Here is a 12,361-nt window from a genome sequence, read left to right on the forward strand (position 1 = left end):
AACTAATATCACATTAGTAAGAAATTTCATTATATCATTATCATATTATAAGAAAATAATAATTTTTCAAGAACATGCAAGAATTCTTGGTCAATTATTAAAATATTTCCTCCATCTCTCTTCGCTAAAAAATTTGGCATTTGTCCAAGATATACTAGTCTGATAAGATTAAGCAAGTATAGTTAAATACAGATCGATAGGCATAAGTTGAAATTAAAAATATTTTGATTCAAAGAAATTTAAAAGGACTCGACATCAACACAAGCAGAAATAAAAATAAAGAAGGGTGTGTGCACCTGCAGACGGACAATAAAGTTTGAAACATTTGAAAGTCCTGCAAGGATGTGAAAATAATATTCATGGAGCTTAAGAAGCATACATCAATTCAATTCAATTCAATTCTTTATTGGCACTAAAGCACATTATATAAGAATGTGTTGTTAGCCATACATAGATACACATATATATTGATACATTACAAAATATGAAACTGTTGAAAACTTATTTCTAACATTAAAACAGTCTCTGATGTATAGACAGGTTTGTTTTGTAGATACAAGGTTATGTGGATTTAGTAAACAAAATAAGGTATTAATATCTAGTAGTTTTGAATGCATTTTTCTAATATGTTCATACACAGGACAATCAAGTAAAAAATGTTTTTCATCTTCAACAATAGTTTGACAATGAAAACAAAATCTATTTTCTCTAGGAATGACAGGATTACAATATCGACCTGTTTCTACATACAACTTATGTGAAACATCAAACAGATATTGAACAGGTAGTCAGTGCGTTACCTCCACTGAAAGTAGAACAAGGATTTGCAAGACTACATATCTGAAAATAGAATTCGTTTTCGTTTCTTGGAAAATACACTTCATTTTTTTTTTTCGGTTCATGGTGTTAATCAGAGACGATGTAATAAGGAACCCATTCACGGACTACTTTTTACGGAAGCCGATAGGTGCCAGGGCATAGAATTAATTATATGGCGGTCGCCACTTAATTTATAATGGCGGCCGTCACACAATTTAAATCCTTTATATGGCTGTCATCAGTTATTCAATTCGTCTCTCTTTCTCTATCTCTATCTCAAAATGAAAGGGGTGCAATCCCTCCCAATGCTTAGTAATATGTATGTGATATATATATATATATATATATATATATATATATATATATACACACACACACACACACACAATTAAGAGCATTAAATTATTGTTTTTCGATTGTACTGTTAAATACGTAGAACCACAGAGCTGACCCTCCATTTTTTTGACAACGTTCAATTTCTATTATTTTCACATGCAAACTATAATTATTTTCACATGTGAAATAAGATTAATTGGCGGATTGGCCCTCCACCCCACTCTTTTTGGTGGTAGTAATGAATGGTAAAAATGTAATAATGAATTAACTGATCAATTGAAGAATGGACGGAGCTGAGCCCTCTCCCTCCAATTTAGGAGTACGAAGTTTGGACAAAAGAGACATTTTAGGTTCCTTTTCTGCTTGTCAACAATAGTAGAAGACAATTTCTCCTCCGACTGTCCCTATTATACACTTTGAAAAACGATGAGCACTGCGTGTTTGCGTACTATTCTAAACCTTTCCAAAATAATCACTCAGCGATATGAATTACATTGTTATTGCAATTGGCAGCCGCCATATGTGAATTAAGTGGCGGCCGCCAGATAAAATAACTGGCGGCCGCCACATAAATTAAGTGGCGGCCGCCAGTTAAATAAATATTAATTCTATACCCTGGCACCTATCGACTTCCGTAACTTTTTGATCACATGATCATAACATGTCGACATTGGCGATAGCTGCACGTATTGTTTGAAAGATAGAAGAGACTTAATGAAAATACTTTCAAAATAGTAGGGACTAAAGTCGCATCTGAAAGAAATCTTTGTGTAAAACTAATATATACCGTTGGAGAATTTCCATTATCAGAGAAAAATAAGATATGTTTACCATGTGCCAAGATTTTGGATAAATGCTATGATTTAAAATGTATGATGAGGGTAAAAGTGCTAGTTGACGATGTCGAGGAAGTGTTAGGTAGTGTTAAAAAGTTGTGCGTAACACCTTCAGGCCCGACTCCATAAAGACGACGTGTGTCTGTGATTGACTCCATCAAAAAAAGTATCCAACAACAATCATAAACATCGCCTGTCACAAGCAAAGAGAAGGCCAGGAAAAGTCTGCAGTTCCTGGATCATGCGTATTCAAGTAAGCTTGATTATAGTTGTATCAGGGGCAGGTCCAATGTTTAAAAAAGGGGTCCCACTCCTAATTAACCAGGCCCAGTCCAAAGACTATTTCTACCTACGTAGCTACTTATAGCTACGTAGGTATTTAAACCTACTCCAGGTAGCTATTTTTACCTACTTTTTCCTTTACTTGCATTTCGTGGCCAAACGCAGGAACGGCACAATATGGTGTGTACCAAATTTCTTTATTCACTTACACTGACGATGAATACCACAAAAATATTGGACAAAATATGATTACTTTCTAACCTTTCAAATTTGCATCAATAACAGCACCCAGTTCCATTTTCTAGGAGCTTAAGATCATAGCTACATGATAAAAAGGCTAGAGTGCCTTACAAATCTGTATTAATTTTAAAGTTTACCTTCATGCATTTTTACATTAAAGGATTTTGGGGCGAATTTTCATGCATTTCCTCTGCATTCTTCTCTACCCTCGTAAAGTATTCAAATTTACACTCCGAATTTTGTCGTGCACATGCACAACATGATACATAAAAGGACTGACCTGTTTAAAAGATGCGCCTTAATTATTATTTATTTATATTTTCAAAAATAGGTAAAAGTAGGTAGAATTAAGTATAGCTACTTTAAGTAAGTTTCAATACCTACGTGGCTATTAATAGCTATGTAGGTAGAAATAGTCTTTGGACTGGACCTGTTAACCTGATATCAATAAATCTCAAACGCATTGGTCACAATATAATTACATTTTATGTGCCACTCAGGATTTAAATAAAATGTTACACAATGTTATAAGAGCTACTCATATCTTCTCTTCTGATGGTATAGACATTGTGTGAAACCAATTTTGGACCTTTCTCATAGCAGATTTTGTTTTTATTTTGGTTTAATTTTAAGTACTTTGCGTAATTTCATATTTAACCAAGAAAACTTGGTAAAATTGCAATGAGGGTGTGAATTGTGGCAAATTAGATTACATGTATTTGTACAGATTTAATATTTGCTTGGTAAAAATAGTACACTGTTAATACCATTGATTTAGAATTCTTGTGTGTTTTATAAATCAATTAACACTTGAATGTGTACAATTTATAAACATGAAAATCAAGCAAAGTCAACATTCATAAACAAGCTTTGGTCATAGCTTTTTTTTTTAACTAACCTGAGCTGAAAGCTTAAGTGCACTATTCTGATCACCAATTGTCCGTTGTCTGTACGTCTAAACTTTTCACATTTTCATCTACTTCAGAATCTTCAGAACCTCTGGGCCAATTTCAATCAAACTCGGTACACACCATCCATGGCTGAAGGGGATTCAAGTTCATTTAAATGAAAGGTCATACCCCTTTCAAAGGGGATATAATCACGAAAAATATGGTGGGTCATTTAAAAATCTTCTGATGAAAAACCACTGGGCAAGAAAAGTTCAAATTTACATGAAGGCTTCCTAACATTGAGTAGATTCAAGTTTGTTCAAATCATGGAGCCCATGAGGGGTAGGTTGGGGATCAAAGTTTTACATGCGAATATATAGGTAAAATCTTCTCAAGAACCACTGGGCCAGAAAAAGTTGACATTTACATGATTGACCTTGTGACATTGACCTTGAAATTTGACTTACTTTTATAATCTTACCTATTTAATTTCTCTTTAACTATTTACGATAGAGCTTTCATATTCTGTATGTAGGTGTATAATATACACTTCTGTGAATGCAATCCTTTTGCATACAAGACAACCAAACACAACTTTGGTGTAAGCCAGGCAAGCTTGTTGGGCAGCCGGCGTTTAATAACTTTACAACAAACTTACTACATACATGGTAACTGACATGAACAAGTTTTATGCAAGTACTGAATCAAATAACAAAATGTCGAGAAAACCCCCATCATTGACGTTAAAAACCGCCCAGGAAAAACCATAGATAAAATATTTGAAAAAACTATGGAAACCTGTGTCCGAAAGCAAGTGTTAAGTAACGTCTAAGGGTGAATATCGGACCTTATCCATATTAATTAAAGATAATAATAAAAAATTGTGCTACGTGCACTTCGTGAGACTGGCTTAGAATGACCTTACTCATGATTTCGACACTTTATATAGGCCTTCCTATGGCCACGCCTTGTATTACTACGCATAGGCATTCGAACACGTTCCTATCATACAACGTTTTCCTGCTATTCTTTGAAACGCGGGAAAACTACAGTATAATATACACTTCTGTGAATGCAATCCTTTTGCATACAAGACAACCAAATACAACTTTGGTGTAAGCCAGGCAAGTTTAGAAAAATGTCCAAAAGTTAGCAGTAGATTTAAATATATAGGAAATAAAAACCTAGCTAAAATATATGCCTGATAATATACTGATAAAAACTAACTGGAAATGAAGCCCATGTATGATACACACACTCACGTATATAATATATAAACATAAGTCACAATCCTAGCTTTTTTGAAACAGAGAGCCTGCTCTCTAAACTGTCTTTTACATAACCATCCTTGGACGAATCTGATGCCCATCTACCATGTTTCTTCCAGCAATGCTCATTTACATTGGAATTTTCGGCAGCTGTCGCCCCTCCTGAACGCAAAGAATGTAAACCAATATTAATGTTTCCCATAACAGATTTAAGCTTGGACAAGATGCACTCTCTTGCGTGTGTGTAACTAAGCTTTTTGTGTTTATAAATCAGCTTTAAACCATCTTTTGATTTGAATACCGCCTTAAATAAAAAATGATCTGAAGAAATATCTATAGTTCCTAATGATACGTAACGTTGAAGCATAATGACTGGACAAGCTGAACTAACGCCCGAAGCAATTAAAATTTCGTTCCCCTGTCTATATTTATCGGTTTTGCTTTTATTAATAAATATTTTTACATATCCATCCATGAAGGTAATGTCTGAACAACGAAGCGAACTTAGTTCATCGAAGCGCAAAAATCCAGCAAAAGAAAGTAGAATCATGCACAAATCGCGCACTTCAGACAAATTGGTACTGTTAACATGTAGATCATAAAGTAAAATTAAATCGTTGACTGTGCCAATTTCCTTTTTGGTAACTCTAGACTTATTATGACGCTTGGAAGACTCCACTAAATTCCCGCACGAAGGGATGTTCGGTCGGATCTTTATGGCCTAATATAGAATGTGCCCACTTTATGGCATATAAAGCGCTAGAAATCACATGATCAGAGCATCCAATATTCAACAAATGTGTGAAATATAGTGAAATATGAATTGGATTTGCTGGTATGGCTGATGTTCCTTTGCTGTTGATAAAGTTTGACCATCTGTTGAAAGACGAAAGATATTTCTTGCTGGTGTTTGCACTTTTAGATTTCAGAATATATTCACTCATTTTTGCCGCCAATTTTGCGTTGTCCGATGATTCCAGATCCACACCTGCCGTAATTAGAATGTCCTCCATGTTCTTCTCAACATTTAAATCTGAAAATAAATTAAATATTGACATCTAAAATTCAAGCCGAAATGCTACCATGTCAAAAATTTTATGACCTCCGAATATGCCATTTGCACCTCTACCTCTCTCGGTTATCATTGAATTAACTTTCTGAACATCCATGATAAAAGGCTCCCAGTCGTCTCCTTTGCATAATAAAGGCCAGAAAGGGGCCGATTTCCAATAAGGAACAATCAAAGTACCCTTCCCTCTGTCTTGCTTCAATTTGTTTAAATGTCTTGCAAACCAATCTAGGAGGTGGAACCAACCAATTATTGTCTTCACCCCAGAATTGTCTAAAGGCATCTACTCCACTGGTATTTGGGCACCACCATCTCGAGTTAAATTTAAAACATTTTGTATTGTAGTCTGTAGCGAATCTGTCACGTGTGTGTGCCCCAACAATTGTCAATATGTATAAAAACATTGTTCTTTATTCCCCAGTCATCACTATCGAAACATTTGCTAAGCACATCTGCTCTAATATTGCTTTCTCTTGTCAACCAATGAATATATAAGTTTATTTGTAAATTCTGAATTTTTTCTAAAATTTCAACTGCAATTTCATGCAAATGAGACTTTTTGCTACCAACTTCTAAAATTCTGCAAGCATTTTTGCTGTCAGTATACCATGTAACAGTTTTACCACAAATACTTTCTCCTATAGTATTCAGAGACCTGTTGATTGTCTCTAGTTCCCTCCATGTGGAACTTCTCGTAGATTCTTCTACTGTCCAGAGTCCCATTACCTCTGTAGTTTCTGAGTTTTCTATATAAGCACCGAAACCTGATTCGGAAGCATCGCTAAAAAATTTTAACTTTGCGACTTCACTGTAAGCTGACTTTATATTTTGCCCATTAATCAACCTGGAATTATCCTTCCAAAATTCTAATTCTGCCAAAGATTGCGAACTTAAATCAATGCATGAATTCCAACTGACCCTTGTCATTATGTCTTGATACAAACATCTTGTTTTAAACATGACCGCGTTTCCTATAGTGGCTTCCATAGATATGATCTGGCCTACTATACTAGCTATAAATTTCGCCCTAAAACGTGAACCATCCGACTGAATCCGTGTATATACCTCGTGTATACACTTGAGCATTTTATCAATTCTCTCTGAAGTAACTTTTAAAACACTATCTAACGTCAAAACCCAACCACACTAAATTTTGTTGTGGAAACCAAAAACATTTAGATTCAGCAATAATAAAGCCCAACTCTGTTAAATCATGTTTGATTAAATCGCTAAGTATAGAAGCTTGATAAAACTCGCTAGAACCAGCTAAACCATCATCTAAATACATAATGACACGAAAACCCGACGACCTCCAATGCTGTACTACTTTCCTCATAAGTTTGGTAAAAATAAAAGCTGCCGAAGAAATGCCGAATGGCAAAACGTTAAACACAAAATAGTTACCAACGCCATCGATTTCCCATTGAAAACCTAAATATTGTTTATGATGTTATGATGACAAATTGTGAACAGTTTAAGTGGTTGAAATGCTATATTCTTCCAAAACATTTCTCACATCAACTTTCTGATGTTACGTCCAGAAAAACAACAAGTCACATAATATTGAAGAATGAAGCAAAGTATGATGATTGCATCAGTATTTTAGACTCTTACATGACACAACTAACAGATTGGTACAACAGATCAGGTTGGAATGAAATGACAGGATGTGTTTGTTACAGTTTGATAGTTCCAAGGTGTTTGTTAATTTTATTGTTAGCATGGTTAGTATTTGATTTTTAGCTCTTCTGAGCCGAAGGCTCAAAGAGCTAATCATATGGCCATATGTCTGGCGTGCGGTGTGCAGTGTGCGTCAACTTTTTGGAAAAAGGGCTATATCTTAAGAACCCTGTGGCCAATTTTTGTCAAATTTGTCACAGGGTATCCTTGGACCAAGGGCTTTCATTTTTACTAAAACTAGGGTTGTGTCCCTTTAACAAGGGGAGATAATTAGGAAAATGCAAGCAAAAGTAGTGGTTGCTAAAAAATCTTCTTCTTAAGAACCACTGGGCAAATTATCACCAAACTTATGCATAAGGATGAGGATAGGTTGTAGATAAAAAAAATTGTGCAAGGCATCATCCTGGGGCAAAGGGTGTGGTCTCAAGGTCACTTCAAAGTTGACCTTAAATTTTGTTTTGTTAAAACTTTGATATTTTGCTTAGTATAGGGACTAGGATCATCAAATTTTGTCAGTTGATGTATCTTAGGACCTAATATCATGTTGTCTCAAAAGTAGGTCATGGTGACCTACTTTTTGAATATCGCAGGTAATTATTATTAAATGGATTTTGATGCGTATCTTGGACACTTTTGAGCCTATGATCATCAAAAGTTGTCAGTTGATGGATCATGGGACCTTGAACTGCATCATGTGAAAAGTATGTCACCATGACCTACTTTCTGAATTTTATGGCTAATCATTTATGAATAAATTTTAGGTTGTTATTTCAGATACCGAGAGGTTTAGAATCATCAAACCTTGTAAGTTGATGCGTCTAGAGGCCTCAAAATATATTTATAAAAAAGGTAGGTCACATTGACCTATTTTTTGAATTTTGCAGGCATTCAAATTTCACATTTTCAATTTTAGATGCATATTTTGGACTCTATGAAAGCTAGGATCATCAAACTTTGTCAGTTGATGCATCTTGAGTCTTCATAGTTTGTTGACCAAAAAGTAGGTCACCGTGATCAACTTTTGGAATTTGATGGCTATATTTTAATATTTCAGATACTATTTGACTTACAATTATCAAACTTTGTCAGTTGATACATGTTGAGTCTTCAGAGTGTGTTGACTAAAAAGTAGGTCACCATGACCTATTTTTGGATTTTGACAGCTATACTTGAATATTTCAGATACTATTTGACTTACAATTATCAAACTTTGTCAGTTGATACATGTTGAGTCTTCAGAGTGTGTTGACTAAAAAGTAGGTCACCGTGACCTATTTTTGGATTTTGACAGCTATACTTGAATATTTCAGATACTATTTGACTTACAATCATCAAACTTTGTCAGTTGATGGGTCTTGAGTCTTCAGAGTGTGTCGCCCAAAAAGTATGTCACTGTGACTTACTTTTGGAATTTGACGTTTATATCTGAATATTTCAGATAATATTTGACTTCAATTATCAAATTTTGTCAGTTGATGCATCTTGAGTCGACGTCTTTGGAGTGTGTCGACCAAAAAGTAGGTCACTATGGAATTTGACGGCTATATTTGAATACTATTTGATGCATCTTGAGTCTTCAGTGTGTCAACCAAAAGTAGGTCACCGTGACCTACTTTTGGACAGTTACATTTAAATTTTCAGGTACTATTTGAAACATCATCAAACTTTGTTAATTGATGAATCTTGGTTAGTGAGAAGTTTTGCCTGTTCTACAATGTATCAGAAGAGCGATTCTAGGCATGGGCCTCTTGTTATTTTTGTTTTTTCTTTGTTGCACCTTTACTATATATATATATAATATATATATATATATATATATATATATATATATATATATATATATATAATCTGTGTGTTTGTGACCTCAGACATTTGCCGATTAAATCATACTTTATACCAATGTTTATCTAAGAAGAAAAAAAGTAGTATACCATTTTGGGCTGGGATTTGGGGAATAGCCAATATTTAATTGTCATTCTGAGCTAGTCAGGATATAATTATTGACACTTCCAATGTACACGCACACACACACAGACTGTTACAATATTTGCAATAATATAAACATCGCAAACATTTCTGTATTTACTGTATAATTGATATTCAGTGATTCACGATCAACCAGACCATTCATAATTTAACTGATCTTTTCACATTTTAATTTGGATACTTTTCATTTTGTCCAACATAAACTTTATCTAAGTGAATCAATGAATTTCAATTGCTTATGTCATAGGTCCTGTCATCTTTGGAATGACTGTATATATATATATGTTCTTCAGCAATTATTAGATTCATAAATAATTGCAGTCTTATGCTAAGGGTTGTTCCAGAATTAAATGTATGGTGATGTCAATAGGGGGGGGGGGGGGGGGGCACTTTTTAGCTCACCTGAGCTAAAAGCTCTGATCACCCGTATAATCCGGCGTCCGTCCGTCTGTAAACTTTTAACATTTTTGACTTCTCAAAAACCACTGGGCCAATTTCAACCAAAGTTGGCACAAAGCATCCTTAGGTAAAGGGAATTCTAAATTGTTAAAATAAAGGGCCAGGCCACCTTCCAAGGGGAGATAATCAAGAAAAGGTAAAAATAGAGTAGGGTCATTAAAAAATCTTCTCAAGAACCACTGGGCCAGAAAAGCTGAGATTTATATGAAAGCTTCCTGATATAGTGCAGATTCTAAATTGTTAAAATACTGGCCCCTGGGGGTCAGATGGGGCCACAATAGGGGATCAAAGTTTTACATACAAATATATAAGGAAAATCTTTAAAAATCTTCTTCTCAAGAACCACTGAGCCAGAAAGGCTGAGATTTATATGAAAGCTTTCTGATATTGTTCAGATTAAGGTTTGTTCAAATCATGGTCCCGGGGGGTTGGATGGGGCCACAATAGGGGATCAAAGTTTTACATACAAATATATAGGGAAAATCTTCTCAAGAACCACTGAGCCAAAAAAGCTGATATTTACATGAAAGCTTTCTGACATAGTGCAGATTCAAGTTTGTTCAAATCATGGCCCCTGGGGGTAGGATGGGGCCACAAGGGGGGAGGATCAAAGTTTTACATACAAATCTTCTCAAGAAGCATTGGGTCAAAGAAGTTCCCATTTACATGAAAGCTTTCTGATAGTGTAGATTCAAGTTTGCAAAAACCATGGCCTCTAGGGGTAGGTTGGGGCCATAATAGGGACTACGGTTTTACATGCAAATATATATGGAAAGTCTTCTGATATGGACCAAGGTGACTCAGGTGAGCGATGTGGCCCATGGGCCTCTTGTTTAAGACCCCACCACCAATAAATTTTGAATATATATTTTTTCTATTATTTCTGACTTTAATAGACCATCCTTAATACCAACCACTTTTATTTTATTTAGTAGTGGTGCCTCCCAACACGTTCATACAATTCATTTTGAAACAGCGCAACACTTTTAATATGAACGCAAAAAATTGCCATTTATGCTGTTTGTATCATTTGTTTTTAGTGATTTTCAAATTAATTGTTTTGTTAATCATGAACCATTTTCATATAGGAGATGAATTGAGAGCATTAAAGATACCGGTTGGTGGTGATCAGTTAGCCAGGATAAGATTACAGGGAGCAAAGGTTTTGCGTGCTGGAGCCGACATTTGACCAGCTGTATCCAATGATTGTGGAATTTTTCCATACTGTAATGGATTTTGTTGAGGTAATATTATTATTGTAACAAGTCGAGCGGTTCCTTGTCACAAAGAAAGAAAGAAATAAACATCATATACAAGTTAAAAACAACCAACAATTTATTCAGGATGGCTCACAACTCCAAATAACAATATGTCAGGATAAAACAACAACACATAGACCGAGATGCTGACCATTCAACAATGCATGACCAAAGGGGAATGACTCGTGACATCTAGGCTGAGAAATCCTAAAACGTGTATCTCCGCGGACTAACGCTCTCAGCTTAATAAACATGCAGACTGAAATTATGCTTTGGTTATTTACTATAGATACTCTAAATAGTTTATAAAAAGGAAATATTAAAAGTGTCGATCCGGACAGTCGAAAGTTTAACTGTGATATAACAGACTTGACCCCCCCCCCCCCCCCCCTTTTGTTTTACTACCTGTCTTTAACTCCTACATCACCAGCTAAAACCTAAAGTGAATATAACAGTAACTTAATTACTACTCCTGCGGTCATAAACTCTGACATCTAATCTATACAACTTGACTCTTATGAACTAGAATCCAAACAAGTGATTCTTAAACGCTGTAAAACGTTCCGGACAACATTCTGGACAACTAATCATCCAAGTTAAACTTCGTAACACAAAGTCTTCAATAGGCTAAAATATTAATAAGAACTATAATAATCTCCTACTTAGTCAAATCTAAATTCATGACTGAATAATGATACGGACTGTCCGGACGAAGTCCTTATAGAAATTAGCGTCATCAACTACAAAGTTCATTTTTTATCTACCTTGATTGTTCTGCTTAATGAGATGTGTTCTCTAGGAGAAGATGATGGATACTGAGACTGAGCTTCCTTATATAGACTTGTCCAACCAATCACTGTTTGTCCTTATTGTCCGGATAAAAGTTATCCAATCAAATAATTGTTCGGATACGGACATTCCAGACAGGACTATCATAAATTCCGGACATGTGAATTTTAATGACAATAAAACCATATAAGATATATACAAAGCCTTGTCCGGATGTAATTAATTAAATAAAGCCATAATTGATAACTAAAATTCATATTTGGAAATTGTTCACTATCGTAGTATTTATTAGACTTCTAACATTTCGAATTTAAGCGCCCTGTGAATAATGCGCGTAGGAATATCGAAGAAAACGAAAGTGAGATACAAAAATTTAGGACTTGGATTACATAAAAAAATTAAGACAGATAAGCGGTTTTATCGGGATAAAATTCATACAAAAAGGTTG

At 34.9% G+C, this 12,361-nt stretch overlaps 2 protein-coding genes across 10 annotated transcripts in view; one reads left to right on the forward strand and one right to left on the reverse strand.

The window, feature by feature from the left end:
* LOC125651149 (uncharacterized) overlaps window positions 1–972 on the reverse strand; it is an 84,022-nt gene extending 83,050 nt beyond the window's left edge. For 3 of the 4 annotated variants that reach the window (XR_008800931.1, XM_056157985.1, XM_056157984.1), the window contains exon 1: window positions 801–972. Coding sequence is in view for 3 of the 4 variants with exons in the window: in XM_056157985.1 (XP_056013960.1) it covers window positions 801–902 (102 nt within the window). In the remaining variant the exon portion in view is untranslated. The remainder of the gene's footprint in view (window positions 1–800) is intronic. The other variant, XM_056157983.1, reaches the window with a different exon arrangement.
* An 837-nt stretch (window positions 973–1,809) lies between these two features.
* LOC130052585 (uncharacterized) overlaps window positions 1,810–12,361 on the forward strand; it is a 14,888-nt gene continuing 4,336 nt past the window's right edge. Inside the window, exons 1-4 of one of the 6 annotated variants that reach the window (XM_056157960.1) lie at window positions 1,810–2,244; window positions 3,499–3,626; window positions 8,195–8,224; window positions 10,954–11,109. The gene's annotated coding sequence lies outside the window, so the exon portion shown is untranslated. Of the gene's footprint in view, window positions 2,245–3,498; window positions 3,746–8,194; window positions 8,270–10,953; window positions 11,110–12,361 lie in introns of those variants that run through there. The other 5 variants (XM_056157958.1, XM_056157961.1, XM_056157963.1 and 2 more) reach the window with 5 other exon arrangements.

This window comes from Ostrea edulis, chromosome 3 (genome assembly GCF_947568905.1).
Source record: "Ostrea edulis chromosome 3, xbOstEdul1.1, whole genome shotgun sequence".
Classification (NCBI taxonomy): domain Eukaryota; kingdom Metazoa; phylum Mollusca; class Bivalvia; order Ostreida; family Ostreidae; genus Ostrea; species Ostrea edulis.